At 42.1% G+C, this 16,957-nt stretch overlaps 1 protein-coding gene across 17 annotated transcripts in view; it reads right to left on the minus strand.

The window, feature by feature from the left end:
* UNC80 (unc-80 homolog, NALCN channel complex subunit) overlaps nucleotides 1-16,957 on the minus strand; it is a 140,975-nt gene that overhangs the window by 34,921 nt on the left and 89,097 nt on the right. For all 17 annotated transcript variants that reach the window (XM_080398337.1, XM_080398332.1, XM_080398336.1 and 14 more), the window contains 13 exons: nucleotides 15,731-15,831; nucleotides 14,235-14,321; nucleotides 13,276-13,459; nucleotides 12,490-12,584; nucleotides 11,511-11,600; nucleotides 11,015-11,116; nucleotides 8,457-8,637; nucleotides 7,247-7,515; nucleotides 4,419-4,553; nucleotides 3,507-3,645; nucleotides 1,706-1,802; nucleotides 835-1,005; nucleotides 535-627 (listed from right to left, as the gene is read on the minus strand). In XM_080398337.1, the coding sequence (XP_080254463.1) occupies nucleotides 535-627; nucleotides 835-1,005; nucleotides 1,706-1,802; nucleotides 3,507-3,645; nucleotides 4,419-4,553; nucleotides 7,247-7,515; nucleotides 8,457-8,637; nucleotides 11,015-11,116; nucleotides 11,511-11,600; nucleotides 12,490-12,584; nucleotides 13,276-13,459; nucleotides 14,235-14,321; nucleotides 15,731-15,831 (1,744 nt within the window). The remainder of the gene's footprint in view (nucleotides 1-534; nucleotides 628-834; nucleotides 1,006-1,705; nucleotides 1,803-3,506; nucleotides 3,646-4,418; nucleotides 4,554-7,246; nucleotides 7,516-8,456; nucleotides 8,638-11,014; nucleotides 11,117-11,510; nucleotides 11,601-12,489; nucleotides 12,585-13,275; nucleotides 13,460-14,234; nucleotides 14,322-15,730; nucleotides 15,832-16,957) is intronic.

The raw sequence follows: 16,957 nt of genomic DNA on the forward strand, positions 1-16,957 counted from the left end.
TAGAGGAGGTGCTAGTCTCTGTGAATCCCAAACGGCATTCAGTTTGAGCTTGTACTGCTGTTCAGTCTTTCAGAAAAAAGCCAGAGGGAATCTGACCCTTCTGCTATCCAAGTGGGCTCTGCCCAGTGGTTGCTTTGACAGTGGGCTCAGAAGAAAGCAACGCAGAGAACTGAGGGACGCAGCTGTTTTGTCAGTATGCTTCTAGAGTGTGAAAAGGGAAACAAGATGGCATTTAGGATGGGTGTCCTCCATTTTGATATCCTGGTCTTCTATGTAGTCCCATGGTTTTAAACTAGAAATTCTAGTCTTGGGGATTTTGGTCCTGGGCTGTATGCTCTTTTTATCCAACTATTTTCTCTCACAGTACCTAGAGCAGTTCCTTGGACAGCTGAGGAAGTGCTCCAAGCACTCTGAGCAATAAGATGAAGATGTTACCTTACCTAACATCCGCCCCCCCCAAACAATCAAGAAACAAACAAACAAACAAAAACCTGTTCAGAAAAATGAGAAAGACAGAAAAGCTCACTGACTTACCTGGTGTTCACACCTGCTGACATGGTGTGGTTTGCTGTTGTGGTCCCTTTATGGCCTTGGTCACATCGACTCATCTGTGGGGCTGTCATAGGCCTGGCAAAGGGAAGGTGAATAGCACACTAAAGACTAACAGTTGCACTGAAATTCTGCTTGTGATCTGGTGAAATTTGGCGCTAATTTTACCATGTCTAAAACTCAACCATTATTCAAGCTAAGCTGCGTATCGTGACCTCCAGTGCACTGCCTCTCCCCACACTCATAACCAAATGCAGGCTCAGACCTTTGAACCATGTGGGTTACCTGGTGAGAACTTCTACACTGTACAAGAGGGCCTGCAAAGAGGTGGCAAGGGCAGCCATAGCAGCAATCTCCTCACGGGCTGCTGTCACAGTCTCCACTTGAGAGGTTTGTCTCTTCAGTTTCTGCAAGTAACAGGGAACCAGCGCTTCCAAGACCATCAGCATCTGGAGGCTGGAAAAATAACCAATACTTGGTCTGTTTAATTTTGTCAGTCCTGAAACTCCCATCAGGCAGAGGCTTAAGCTTCTATCTGAAGACCCTTGGATCTCTCACTAGCCTTGTGATTTCATTGCTTCTTACTAGATAAGCGGTCCTGGGACAAAGAAGCTCTTGAGTCAGGGACTTCAGGGGGGAAATCAGCTGATATATGAAACAATAACCTAAACTTCTGGGTATATCTTCTGAGCATGTCATCCATTTGCATTCATTCATTTTCCCTTCCAAAGACTCCTTTCCTCTCTGGTTCCCTCTTGGAAACTAATCTTTTTGCTTTAGCAGTCCACCTCCCCTCTTTCTGCATCTTCCTGTTCTTTCCAGCTACCCCTTTGTCCCTCTCCAGCTCCCTCTCCATTGCTTCTCTGAAAACAGAAACCTGCAGGACGCAGCATGATCTCCACATTGGAAGTACGGCTTATGTGTTGCTGCTCAGGTTGCCATCCAGCTTAGTGCTGCAGCCAGTGGCTGGCAGAATTTGGAGCCAAGTGCCCTAGGAAAGGTATCAACAGGCAGAGGTTTGGCCTCACAGGGAAGCCCTGTGCTTGGAATGCATTGCTATGTCCTCTGCCTCCGTTTGTCAGCCTTGCTTTCGCATGCCATACACAGCTTTTATGCTTTTTCTGAGTCTGCACAAACCAAGAAAACAGATCAGCACCTTCTGAATGATTCAGGAGCATAGGCCACCACCGTCACACACAGCTTGATGGCTTCACTGATTGAAAAGGTCAAGTCTTCATTCCCATAGCAGAAATCTAAGGGAGTAAAGGAGTATGAGAATACTATCACACAAACATAGCGAATATGAAAGGAGCTAGCACACTCTTTCTTTTTCTCCCTCCTCAGTTGCTTGCTTCTCATGTTAACAATCCCCAATAAGCTCTTGATTTTTGACAAAAATCTGTCTATATAAAGGAAACATATGTTACACTCCCACTTGCACCCCGCCATCCAAGAACCCAGTAGGTGAGAAACAGTTCTCAGTAGGTCAACTATGCTGAGCATAAGGCCTGCAGCTGCCACTGGAGTCCCATTTCAAACATCACTCATCACAAGCAAAATCTTAAGCTCATACATGACAAGAACACATGTCAACTTAATGACATTTTTTATGCTCCCTCCGCTTTTTCCTAGATGTTTCCACCACACTAAAAATGATGCTGATACACCACAGATGGCAGAAGATAGTTCTACTTCTGAAAAATCAAGCCCCTTCTATGCTGGCAGCCACATGGGCACAAGAGTGAGTCTGGTTTGCTAGTGATTTGAGAAAAAAATTTCAAAAGCATTTTAAGTCCCATGCTACAAATATTACTTTGGGGATAATTAGTGCCAGGCACCAAGAAACCAAAGTATCCAAAGAACAATATTTGTAATACAACTATAGTCCCATTTTTAGAAGTGACTTTGATATATAGAAGCCCAAGTCAAAGTTAAGGTCCCAAAGCATGTAAATGACTATGAACAATGGAACGTGGAAGTCAGATGCTTTAGACAATTTTGATCTTCATATAAAAAATACCAGGTACACAACATACTCATCCACAGTCTCATCAACACACACTTCGGAATTTTCAGAGATGCCTTCGAATAACCCTCCACAGAAAACCTAAATATTTTATGTAACGTTTACTACAGTCCACAAAGAGGAAGAAATATCCTATTTTGTATCATTTTTATTATAACTTGTGATATTTTGTACCATTTTTATTATAACTTGTGATAGAATTGCGCAGCATTGTAAAAACCCAGTATATAAGAAAGCTTTAGCTCTAAGGCTAGATAGGCTTCACGGTTCATCAAAATAAGTATTATTTAAGGGAAATGCAAATTAGGAAAATAAGTTAAAGATCCTTATAAAAATCAGCAAAAATTACTTCCCTGCAAATCACAAAGCAGCCAAATTCTTAAATGCCACATTGCACATATAACTATCAAGAGTTACAGTACCCTGGATACATCATACAGCCGTATATATTCTGCTTTGTGATAAATCAACACACCCCCTACAGCTCAGCACTGCTGAATGTCTGAATGGCATCCATCATTTACTAGTCATGGTCTGCCCACGGGAGAGGGTGCTTTTGTTTCCTGCCCACATGGAGCAGTGGAGAGGATGACACTGATCTTGTCAGCATGATACAGTTTATTAGGCATCTTTATTCTTCACCCACACATGATAAAATTCAAAATGCCAGGGGCTAGTCTCACACTAGCAGTCTCAATGCAGAAAAAGTAGCTTTAGAATAAAATAAATTAATAATTCCCCTCCTGCAGAAAATATCAAAAGGATAGTGGTGATAAAGCCTCATGATAAAAGCCTCATGAGGCATAAGAAACTGTTAGGACAGCATTCTGGGAGAAGAAAAGGGCCCTGAACAAATCATGCTGCATCAAATGCATGTTGAATCAATAAACAACAAACCAGAATCACTGAATAAAGGGTGCTTTGCTGTTACCTAGTGACTTGAGAGGCTTTTCTGCTTTCACCAGCTCTAAGATGTCCAAAATGTCTGGAGTATCTCCCTCTAAAGACTGCAGCAGGTCAAACAGGCACTGAGCTGACACTCCTTTGCTGGTCCCATTGTTTGTAGCATCCTGTTTCAACAACAGACATCCGTGGTTGGTTTTCTGAGGGCTTTTGTGCATCCCAGGAATCTTTACCTGGAGGTGTGGGCAACCTTTTTTTTTGGCAAAGGGCCTACATGGAGTTCGAGAGCTTACTGCTATCAAACAATAAGCCTTGCCTGACTCAATGGATTGGTGCAACGGTGGAAGCATGATCTAAAAACTGCACACAGCTTTACTTTCCAGAAAAAGCAGATCTTTGCTGTCGTGGGAAGGAGAAAGCTGTGTGTGTTTACAGTGTATATGCAGTCATATTTGGCAGTCCCATTTAAAATTCAAGTTTCATTAACTTGTTCTAACTCACTAAAATGTTAAAAAGTAATTAGTGAATATTCCAAAGCATAGCTAATCCAGTCTTATAGTTCACATGTACTGAAACTTGGCATTAAAATTTTAGTTCCCATTGCTGGATTCTAAGAAAGGATTTGCATTTAAAGAGTTGCAAATAATTATTGTCCTTTTATAACCTATTTATACACAGGACTTTAAAGTGAAACCACGTTTACTAGCCTGGATACCAGTGACCCATTATTACCTCAGCATCCTGCTCAATCAATTGATGAACAAAAGCACGCAGAAATAAGTTCAAGACATGGCTCTGTGCAGCACCATGTGCAAGTAAGGACGTGTTCAGTAAGAACTGTGCTGCTGCTCCAGCTGTTTTCTCTTTGTTATCTCTGATGAGGGTCTGGCTGCATACACGGGCTTCCCCACACTGAGGCTAGGGAACAGCTTTTACTCACAGGGAACTCCAGGAGAGGGGCCACACTTGCAAACAGCTGCAGAATAAAGGGCTTGCGATGCAGAACGTAGAACTGGCGGCATGCAAACTCAATCGCTTGGCGTAACTGTGGGTTGCTCTCATAGTCGGCGTATACCTGAGCAAATAAAAAAGGACATGGAAATACTACTCCAGTGGAAGGGCTCTTTATCTCCTGATGCCAGATCGAATCAACTATGGCCTTGTCATTCCCCATATGTTTGCCTAACATTTTTAAAGGTGGAGGCTTGACCACCCGCCCTGGCAATGCATTTCAGGGACAAACTATCCTTAAAAAAAAGTTTTGCTTGTCATGCTTGAACCTTGTCACAGCTTTAGTCCATTATTTTTTGTCCTATGTATCAGAGATAGATTCCTTCCCTCTCCTTCCTAGAAGCACTTTACTTGTTTGAAAGTAGTGCTTTCTTCCTCACTCTTCACCTTTTTCAGTTAGGCAAGTCCCAGCTCTTTCAGTCCTTTCTCACATGACATGTTTTCTAGGTGTACATCCCTGTTCCAGTCTGCAGTCTTTCCAGTTAACTGATGGGTTTTGTGCAGTGCCCATGGCTGGACATTTCAAGCCAGGAGTGCTGCCGATTGGAGCACCAGAATTACTCCACGTTTCTTTCACAAGATATCAATCTGTATAGTCATCCCAAGAATGGCATTTGAGAGATTTTTTTTTTTTCCTTCCACAGGACACTGTTGATTCATGTTTATTTTCAGATCTGTAACAACTCCAGTATTCTGCCCTGCAGAAGTGTTACTGAATCAGCTGCTTTCCCTTCCTATTTATGCCGCTGATTATTCACAAGTAAGGACTTAACGTATGTCCAACCTGTTCAACATAATCTGGGTTTTTCTCTTTTTTTCAGACTGCACCCTCAGTTTGTCAAGACAATTTGAACTCCTAGCCTGTCCTCCAACACACTGTCAATTCTGCCCACTTTTTACATATTTTAAGTTTTTTAGAGTGGCATTTCCTTCAGGGCTGGCCACTGAACCATGCAGCCAATGTGTTGCCAAAGACGTGGGATTTGTTTCTCAGGTATGTAAACAATATAAATTGCTAGGAACAACATCACTGTGTGTCCTCCTTCTGTCCGGTTCAACAGCCTGTCTGAACTTCTCTGCTGGTATGAGTCTGTGGGAGGTTTGGGGTGGGGGTATGCAGAATTTTCTTGCTATTTGCTGGCAACAGGTAATGTTGAGATTTTATGGTAGTGCAAAATTTGCATTACAGCACAGGGCTCTTGAAGGTTCCTAAAAAATTGTTAGTGTGCGACACCTCTGCAGAGATGTATTCACTGCTTAGTAGCCTAGTAGGCTGAAGAGACTGGTATGTCTTATAGACAGTCAGAAGCCTCTAGTGAGCTTATAAGGACAGTTAATCACCATGGCCCGTTACACTTACAATATCTCATTTACTTGACAAATGGGAAATAATTAACTGTACGTGCATTTCACCAAGAAAAGCATAACAAAAAGAGGCCTGTGGGGAAACGTGCATGTACGCATCAGGAATTAAGCTATTAATGGTTGGTTCAAGCCCAGAAGTGGTAGAAGAATTTGTTTGTAATGACCACAAACAAATCAGCTGATCTTGAGTGCCTGGAATGGAGAAGTGAGGATCTGCAAAACCAAATAAACTCAGAAACACTTGGGTTTTCTTTTGGAATTACTGTTTTGCCTCCTAAGAGTGGTATTTCATTAATTTCATTAATTAAGTAGTTTAAAATAATTGGTATGGGGCAAGGGAGGATAGGAAAGAATTACAAAACTAATTTCTCTCAATATCACAAGTGGAAATGAAGGGAGAGTCCTTCACAGTTTTGAATGGATACTGCCAAATACTTCAAATTAAGTATTGAGTAAAATAACTATTGAGTTATTTTATTTCAAAATGTCTTGTTTCTAATGAATAAAGCTGTGCATTGCAAACCTGGATCCAATATGTACTTATCCAACCATGCAAGGCATGACATTAGAATTTCCAGTTACTAAAGAGTTTGTTTAGATAGCCAAATTCATCACTGGTCCTAATTATTGTGCTCTGTTAACTATATTAAAATGAGCATGCATAAGGATGCCATAGTCATTGCTTCTTTTACAGAAACAATAGGTTTTTTCTGTATTTGCATTATAATACTAAATCCTTATTTGGATACTGTCTTCAAGCCCTGAAGAAATAATCTTTCTGTCTGTAAAACAACTGTATCTACTTTTTATTTATTTTCAGTATCTGATTTTTGTCAAATGTCAACAGGAAAAAGGCATACTTATACACCCCAAAGTAAAGAGAAACTCCACCTCTAACACTTCCAATATTTGTCATCACTCACATGCAAAGACCACATACAGTTTTTCACAAACGTTTAGCCTTCTTTTCTGTTGCTATTTAAATTGCAGAGAATACAATTATCATACTTCAAAAAGTGAATATAATTTAGTTTCCATCAGCAAGTAGCAAATCCAGATATTTCAACTATTCCCCAAATTTCAGCCATCCCTGGAGGAAAGAACACTGAGGGAGACCCAAGGTCCAAAGTTTTCCCAGAAATTTCACATTTCTGTGTGGAAGTACATAGTAAGGGAAGCAGACATTCATTTACTTAACATAAAGAAGACAACAAAAGGTACTCAAGAAGAAAAGGGAATGTAGTCTCAGGAGTTCTAATCTGGGCCATCCCACCTTGATCTGTTGTGTTCTTGGGGCCCCCAAAATCTGTGATCTCACCAGGACTCAGCAGTTTAACAGTCAAAGTGCTCACTCGGAAGTCTTCCTTTGTATTGTTCATGGAAATGGCTCACCTGCAACATGCTGGGGAGGACCCACTGGTACCCGCTGAGGGAGAAGAGGTGGTTAAAGTGCACGGCTGTGTTGATGACTGTGGCAGCGTACTGCCTCAACAAGGCACTGTCCTCAGGGTGCAAGATCAGGGCACCGTTGAAGACGTTCAAGAACAGCATGATCTCGTCCCCCCAGGGGAACTCGCTGGGCATGCCAAGGAACATCTCCTCCAGCAGCTTAATCCACAAGCTTTTCTGAAGAGTATCCAGACCAAAGAGCTCTTTCCCAGCTGTGGGGGAGAAGAGGCAACAGCAATCAACTCTGTCCACCACAGCCAGCCTCACAAAATTCCCAGAAGTCAAAGGCCCTTCCAAAGAATCATCCCACAACACCGACCATTGTTCTGCCTTTTAAAAATTATTTCACCCATCCTGTACTTTGAAAGTGCCCATAGGGCTCGAGTAAACCTTCACTTAAAGCAACACACTTAAAGATGAATGACAAATATCACACAGCTCATTAAGTCTGCTCCCCACTGGTTGGAAATTCTCCTCTTAAAAAAAAGAAAGCAGATCTGAGCTTGTACCTGTATCATCTGCCTCATACAGCTGGAATGGCTGTGTGGATTTATGCTGAATTTTCATTCTTCAGGTGTCCCAGACATTACAGGACATTGATGCAGAGTTACAATAATGCTTCTGAAAGCAAGTGCCTTTAGGGCCTGTTACAAAACTTGCCAGTGCTTACCACCCTGCAACAGTGGCCTGTTTAATCCACAAGTCAGGCTGGAAACCCTACTTGACATTCAGAGCAAAGCTTCTAAGAAGTGGGCTGTTTCTATATCCCTGCTTCAGAATTTGCCAGTCCTCATTGGAAGTCCTTTCCTTCCTCAGGGTGGGTGGTGAAGGGCTCTGACGAATCCTTTCTAGGTGCAGTTATGCTACTGGACACAGTATTTTAGCTGTAGCCTCATGCATGATTTTAATATATAATTATAACTTATTCTCATTTGGATCCAAAGAAAGTAGCTTTGTCTGGAGACCTCTAAGGGCAAAGCCCTTTCTGCTGTTGTGCTTACAAACCAACAGCTATGTATTGCTTTCCCTGGGAAGAGATTTATTAGCTTTCAGTAATGCTACAATCCTGTGTGTTTCTAAGGCAAATGAAGTGCCTCACAAAAACCTTCTGGACCCTGTACAACCACCAGAGAAAGCTATCAAAGGGCCATACCTTGGGGATCACTGAAGAGTGAGAACTCGGCATCAATGGCACTTCGGGGAAATGAAGGCAAGCGGAGGAGGTCCTCCTGGAGCATAGATACATGGGACTGCTTGTGGGCAGTAGGGATTTTCTGTGTCAGTGATATGAGGAATAACACCCGCCCCACCTCTTCTAGCTTGCGGGTGAACACCTGAAAGAGAAAAAGAGACAAGGATCAGAATCAGTCTGATCAAAGCGTTCTTTACAATGTATATGCACTTTTCTAGGTTAGCTTCTATGGCTTTCTCTTCCATGGCAGGGATGCTGCGCTCGTGGCCCAGAGGATCCTGTTAGAATTCACAGGGCTAACGCTGCACCCTTTTGTTAGAATTTGTGTGACCACTGTTCTTCAGCCCAGGTCCACAAAGATGGATACTGTTTGCAAAAGAGCTTTTAGCAACACTTTCTATTTCAGTGTTGTGGAGGACTTGGAGTGGTTGTCAAACACTTTGCAACTGTGACATGTGGTCCTTTGTAGATTAATGTAAGCTTTGCCAGTGTGAACCCCAAGGTGGTTCAGAGGCAAGCCAACTCCAAACTGAAAGCCATACAGTTGTAGTTGCTGTCTGCAAGGTCTTAGACTATAGTCAACATGAGGCTGGAATATTATCTACCTTCTGGGTTGAGATTGGCTCATGTCCGGCCATAGGAAGTATATGTATAGTTGCAAAAGAGAAGTGGCCAATAAAACAAAGCAGATCAGATTCTGCATTACTGAATGTGAGTGAAGCCCTGCTCACTTCAGATTATCGCTTCTGGATTACACCAACTGGATTACACCGACTGGGAAACCAAGTTCCATTCTACCAGCCTCCTTTGAACTTCTGACTGATAAGGCTAGTCAGGCTAGCTATTTTATTTTGATGCTAAAAGTAACCATAAGGCAGAGTGATGCTCAGTAGTAGAAGCAACTGTCTTTGGAAGCCGTTTCACGACAGCTCTTAGCTACTGGGATAAAGCCAAAATTCTAAGCATGTGGCTTACCATGTGACAAAGCTCAGCTTCCCAGGGCCTGCAGTTGCTATGACCTTGCTCTGAAGAGCACCCAGCTTAGAATTGGGTGCTCAGTCAATCAACAGTAAAGAAAGTACTTTTCCATGGATTGCAGCTCTGTGGGTAGGCTCTACGTGCTGTTTTCTTTGCTGAAGCTGGATGTTGTCCAGCAACTTACTGCATGACTACAGAGAGGCTGGTAGATACTTGATTTAAGTTTTACCTTAGAAATATTTTGGCCTCTATGTACTCTAAACAGAAAAAAGCGGAATGCAAAATAATGCCCTGACAAAACTGGACGGGCCATTTTAAGCTTTTTTTGGTCATGTAGGGCACATCAAACTCATTTACGTAGTATGTGGGACACATCTACTAGAGCCAGAATAATTGCTGTCAGAGAACCAACCAAAATTACTCCAAGAAATTTCCAATTTTTATAGACTTCCCACTGACAGATACAGCACATTAAATATTACCCTATTCTGTACTATACACGAGGCATCATTAACTGTATTCTCCATTATTTTAGCTGCTAGTACATCTTAAGCAGCTTTATACCCACTTTTTATAACCATTCCTGATGATATTTTCCTGCCCTTGCACTCACATTGCTACAGACAACCACAGAAGTTGTTTTTTGGCTAGAATAATACAACTGTTAATACCAAACTTACACCGTTTAACTACATTCCCATCCTCCCCTCCTTTTTTCTTTTTCCCTGCTTATTACCATTCTTTGCAGGTACAGCTAAAGCAACTGTTCCCTAAACAGTCAACTCTGTGTTACTGAGACAACATTGCTTTTGTGGAAAGCAGAACATGCGGCTTCCACAGGTGGAGTGAGCTCAATGCCATCGTCTCACTGTCTAAAGAAATGATACTTGTAAGGGTTTGCAGCACATTAAAGGCATTGCCCTGCCACTTTAGTTAGGATTTAGTTCCTAAGGTAGAGCTCCTGGGATCTGCAGATCGTTAGCAGGATCATGAGGCTGGATTATCAGGTCATGAGGCTGGAAGATAGGGAAGACTGCTCTTCTGAGGACAGATATTCCCCCGATGAAACAGTTGCTACTGCTTTGCCCCTAGGAGTAGCTATGGTAAAAAACTAGCAACTGAGAGCAGGACAAAGAAGAGAGACAGGTAACATTCTCTACAGTGAGAGGACAGAGAGGAAGGTAGAACGGAGAAATCCTGCTCCACAGCCAGAGGTAATCTAAAAGAAAGAAATAAGCAACTTTTGAAGCTGAGGCAACTGAAGCTCTTCTGGCCAGGTATATGAGAATGCAAAACAATCTGCCTAAAAGAAGCTGGCTGGAGAGAATGGGAGAGAGTTCACATTGTGTTCTTTGACTCTTCTTAAAATACTATACACCTGTCCAACGGCACCAGGGCAGATTTTATGCCAATTGCTACTTCCCCAGCAAAGCTCTCTTACCTGCATGCAGTGTGAATGAAGGCCTTTAAAGGGAAAAAAAAGGTTCATTTAGGTTCAGGGTTTTTTTTCTGGGCAGAGTTGTTTGGGGGCAGTAAGTTACCTGCTTCTGAATGAGCTCTTGACCCTTTTCTGGATGCATTTGCACTAGGTTGAGCTGGGGAGAAACTGACCTCCGGAAAGGGTAAATGTCACGGACGTAGGTCTGCCAGGAAAGAAAACAAGTGTATTTCAAACAAATGTAAGTGTAACAGCATCACTCAACAGAATCAAAAAAAAGGTCTTTTAGCCCTTTCTGAAGCTTTTGGATAGGGGCTTTCAGACAGTGTTTGGCACCATGGAAAAGCATAAACAGAAGAGAAATTTGCTCTTTTCTAAGAAAGCTAGACACTAATGACCTAAGAGCAAGGGACTCCAATCTTCCCTCTTCTGTCAGACTCCCATCTTTCACCACACACAACTAAACACCCAAGATGTGGTGCCCACAGGACAGAATTCTGTGTGGTTATGGCCTGCTTGTTCTCCTTTAGATAACCCTGATATTTAAAAAGGGGCATAATGGAAAGAACAAAGTCATCTGAACCCGACCTTTGTCTTACCTTGTTGTAATGAATAAGATTCCATCGCTTATCCATTAAAAAGTAATGCGAAGACTGCGTTTCAGGTATGTTAAAAAACTCCAAGCACTCCTAAAAAGGAAGGAAGGAAAACATCCTGTTACTTATTAGCTGTCCCGTAGAAAGACCACAACATCTAAAAGAAGAATATCCAGCTAATAATGCACAAAGGCACAAACCTGCAAGCCTCAGACAGGCTGTTACACAGTTCTGGCATTGATTCTTACTTTCTTTCTTTAAGTACATGAATATGTTTGTGATAATCAAGCCATGCTGATATCACAGTCCTGAAGACTGATGTTACTGAATTTTGATGTCTTCATAATCACACATATTTGTCTGGCTATATGAGCCATATGGGTATTGCAGCTTCCATTCCCATACTATGTATTTATCAAGCTTTAGTGATAATTGTTGCACAGACGCACTGAAGTTCCAGTCCTTCAAAGTACTGAGATGTGCGATTCCCACCAGCTGGACAAACTGAAGGCTTTTACAAATCTGTTTCCGATGTGGCTCAGTTAAGGCCATCCAGGAAGTTTTTGGCAGAAGGGGGAACTGACCTTACATCTCCTAGATCCCAAGATATCATCATAGCTACTGAACTCTCATTTCCATGATCATTCTGTTGCCTTTAGTGTTGAAAAATCCAAATTTTTAAACGATTTATCTATTTATCCAAAGCATAATATACAGCAAATATCCAATAAGCTGCAATGTCTTCAAATATAGTTGCATTTGTAGGGTTCTGGCTGTCTGTGAGGTCAGGGCATTTCTGTTATCCTTTAATACAGTATCCTGTTTATTGCAACCAAGCTGTCCTCACAGGGAGGCAGAAATGCCTGTCAGCAAAACTTCCCAACATGAAACAGGATGATCAAGCAGAATGTGTTGCTGGCGTACAGGTATGGCAGTAAATGTATTATTAAGCAGTTTGTCTGGTTCAGAAACTCATTCTTACCTTCAGAAGAGCCTCAAACTGTGTGTCCTCATGGACTGGTAACTGAGTTGGGATGTCACACTCATTCTGTCCATGCACGACAAGGGTTTTTGTACCTAAAGGAAGAAAAGCAGTTGCAGTCTCCATGGCCTCCTTAATTAGTTCAATTTCAAAAGACTGTCCATGGAGGAGAAGTGATGGTTCAAACTCATTCCTGGGCAGAAAGACAATGCCAGACCTGTCTGGAATCCATTATGTGGTGTTAGCGTAGCCTCACACTTCCATAGTTAATAAGAAATTGATCTGTTTCTGAAGGATGAGCTGGTTTTAGCAGCAACTGTCACTCTGAGGAAGGAACAAACCTAAAAGGTCAAATCTGTTTTTCAGCCAGATATCTCTTGCCTGACTCATGACGGCCTAGGCTAACAGCATGCTCTTCCTGGGCTCTCTCAAGACTTAAATGAGAGGTTGCAATGCATCAAATCAAACTGAGTCTGAATCGTACAGTCTTACAATGATCACCCTGCCAACCTTTCACAGCCCACCTGCCAAAAAAGCTCTGGCTTGAAAAGACTGTTCTAATTCACTTTCTGTTTGCTTCTTTTAGAGCTCTTGAAGTGGCTATCTGAATCTCAGGGAATTAGAGATGGAATTTACTGACTGCATCCTCAGCTCAAGGAAAACTGACTTAGAATATGCAGCCATTAGTAGCAGGTCTTTTTCTGATCTAGTTCTGATGCATCTCCTTTTCAGTAGACTGGTCGTGAACTTGGAAGTGAAGGAGATTTAAATAATAATTTCTTATACCTGGCATTGAGGCAGTCACCAGCAGCTTTACTTCACATTGTTCCTTCTTCATAGTCTGTTTAAGATCCTTGAAGAAGAGTCCTTCTACATAACCCACCACTTCCCAAAGGAAGGTAAGTGTGGCAGAAATGGCATCCATGCCCCACTCACATGGAGTGCGTACAAAATACATGATCAGTCCTACCTGCAGGTAGTAAGTAAGAGGAATATCAGGTTATACACACTCTTTTAACTGTGCAGAGCATTGTATAAACACAGAACAAGTACATTGTTCTTTTACCTTTCTTCACTCAGAGGGATAAGCTGAAAGTTTATACATACTACAGAACAATCTGCCTGTACTATTCTTCCTTTTTCTAGAGAGGATGAGGGTTGGGGCAAAAGGTACTGTTGTAGCCCAGCCTTAAAAGCTTTTGTAGATGAGGAAAAGGGAGACCCTCTACAGCAAGAGACTCCCTATGCCTTCTGCTGTGTTGCTGCACATAAACAACTGACAACCAACAGAGGCCTCCTGGAGTAGCATACATCCTGTCTGTTTCATCTCCTAACTGCAGCAAATGCATTTTCCACAATCTTCAAGGAAGCTGCTAGATTTGCTCCAACAGGACTATCCAAGAGGAAAGCAATGTCTGAATCAAAATTAAGGAAAATAATGAAAGGTTTCTGGCACTGGGATCCTTCTATTAGTCTACAACTCACTGTCCGTGGTTCAATTCAGAAATACATGACAGATTGCTTAGGGGTTTAATAAAAAATTATGGGTTCCTTTTCCTCTCCCTAAAAGGACTCAAAGGCTGGTGTGTAAGCCTGGTGACTTGCACCCGCAGCCAGAAGAAGATATGAGCTATATAGGAAAAGTTGAGAGCATTTATTTCCTGGCAAATAGGAGATTAACTTTAAGGATGCATGCAGGCAGAGGTGAGATTCTGGGCTGCACAGTGGATCCACAAGCTACTCACCAAGTAGTTAAAGAGGATATGAGATGTCTGGGCAGGGAAGTCTCCAATGTTCAGCAGAAGCTTCCTTAACATATACATCAGCTCATCCTGGAAAAAGAGCAATTATTTTTTCTTCCTATCACAAAACAGAGAATGTATTTCTCCCTTTTGTCTTCTCTGGCTTTGTTTCTTCCTATTTTTCCATACTCCCTTGCTCAGCTCTGTCTCTCAGTGCATGAAGTAGAATTATATGCTTGTGATGGCTCCCACATTTCCCCAAATAAGGCTCAGAGCACAGCAGCCCAGTCAGTGTATTTCTTCTTTATCTCAGAGAGGCCAATATCTCCTACTGCAATTTGTACTCACTGTAGCATCCTGATTCTACACTTCTCTCTCTGTGATAATCCCTGTGTTGCTTATCACAACAAATGACTACCTAAATGACCTGTGAAATCTAGTTCAGCTCAATTCAATAGCTTGTGGCTGCTGGGAAGGAGGTGCAGGCAGAATCTAACTTTTCTTCCTTTAGAGGCTGCCTGCTTTAAATGTAGGCTAATACATTTCTTGTGGTGGGAAGGGGTTGTAGAGGAGAAAGAATCTCACTAATGGCTAAAGACTGACAGATTGTATCATAAATGTCTTCTATGGCCCTCATCCTCTTAACGCACAGCAGATTTGAGCTAGTGTTACAGGCATGAAATATGGATAGGACAACTGATGCCAGTGATCTTATCTGCTGAAAGCTTCCAAGGAAATACACATCTTCTCTATGTTCTCTACTTGTGGTTGTAGTAGGTCTATGAAGAGATGGTAAAACAGCAGACAATGATATCTCTGAGGCTACACAGCATATAGCTTCCTTCTCAAAGATACTCAACAAACAGAAACAACCCTCTAAACTTAAATAGAAGCTTTGGGAACTGTGGCTGAGATGTCTCAGGAACAGCAAGGCCACTGAGACCTGATTGCTCAAGGAACCAAAAAGCAGCCTTTCCTGCCCTTTCTCTAAGCTTAACATTCATTTTTTAGTCAGTTCTTAGGTGGTGTCTTGGAAGTTGAGGACAGTGATATTTCTGATATCGTACACCAAGTCCACAGTTGAGAAAGTGGTATGGAGAGTCTCATTACCTTTCTTCCATAAAGCTTAGCCACGGCACTAGAAAGTGCTCTAAATAAGCCAGGGAAAGAAGAGGCCACCCCTGTCTTTCCAAGAAAGCTGAACAGTGGCATGGGTGGAGGCAATATTGCCTACGTTAGATAGTGTTGTGTTTTGCCACACAGCTGTTCAAAGCTTGGATTAGAGCAAGACAGATCCTTAGCGGCGGTAAATCAGCTGTGTCCCATTCACAGTAGAGGGCAAAGATTGAGGCCAAGTGATGATATGGCCTAAAAGACTTTGAGCTACATTGTAATAGCAAATGTTTTCCTCCAGCGATGCCCACAGAGTGATTCTGCTTGCAGCTGTGCTCCCTGCTCTAAGCAATACATAACACCCACTGGGGAGAGGAAGAGTTTACCTGTCGGTTGCTGATTGTGAGCTTCTCAAGGAAATGGCGCAGAACTGTAGAGGGGTCTTCAATTAAGCAGTTCCACAGGACCTGCTGAGCAACAGCACTTACTGTAAAAGAGGAAAGAAAACAAGGTCAGAACCATCTCCCTTGGAAAAACCTTGAACTGGTACACTTAGACGCAAATGTTTTGAACTCTCTACGGCAATTGCCATGTTTTGTACAGAAACACACAGGCGCCTCTGATGTGCTAGGATTCCTGGTCACCAGTGCAGTCATCTCAAGCAATAATGACAGGTCTAATATTTGAACCTTCCCTAACTACTGGTGATATGATGGGAAGCACTTTACCACTGTAGTCAGAGGAATAATAAAGAAATAACTATTTGGATTCACAACTCCAGATGGAGAAATCCGGCAATTAAAAAACATAAATACATGTACTTTTTTGTTCATACATCATGGTGATTCATTGATTTTGTCTGGTATTGGTGAACAGTATAAGATAGCAGGGAATTGTGTTGATGATCAACTCCCCAGTGTGAAATTAATTGCAATCCTGTGAAGATTAGTAACAACAGAGAATTACTCATTATTTTGTCTTCAGTATTCCGTTCCTGATCACAAAATGACAACTACACTATTTAGGTAGCTGACTACATCCACTGAAAACAGAATATAAAATGTTACAGAAAGTTAAATGTGCAATCAACTGACATGATGACTGATGAGAAAGGAAGGAAGGGCAACAATCCACTTCCACCATCTACAAACATTTTAGAGAAAAAAATACAAAACCCCGCATTATTACTTTACGAATACGTCACAGAACATAACCAAAAAGTTCAAGCTGTATATAGGTGGCTTTCCATGTCATAGGATCAAATAAATGCTCATGGGAGTAGACCTCTGAAGGTCTCTAGTCCAAGCCCTGCTTAGAGCAGAACTGCCACCTACACCAGGTTATGCCAACCATGGCTTTGACTAGCCAAGGCTTGATAACTGCTGTGGACAAACAAGCAATGGAAATTGCACTATGCTCCTGGTTATGAAGTCACTTACCAATTTCTAACCTGAACTTCCCAAGTTGTAACCTCTAGGTCAGAGTTCCTCTAACTCATTGTTTCCTTTTCATCACAGCAAACAAGCCCAGCTTCTGCAACCGCTCCTCACAAAACACCTGTTTTAGGCCACTTACCATCCTGGGATCCCCTCACTAGACCCTTTTCACTTCTC

This window comes from Falco punctatus, assembly GCF_963210335.1.
Source record: "Falco punctatus genome assembly, chromosome: 8".
Taxonomy (NCBI): Eukaryota; Metazoa; Chordata; class Aves; order Falconiformes; family Falconidae; genus Falco; species Falco punctatus.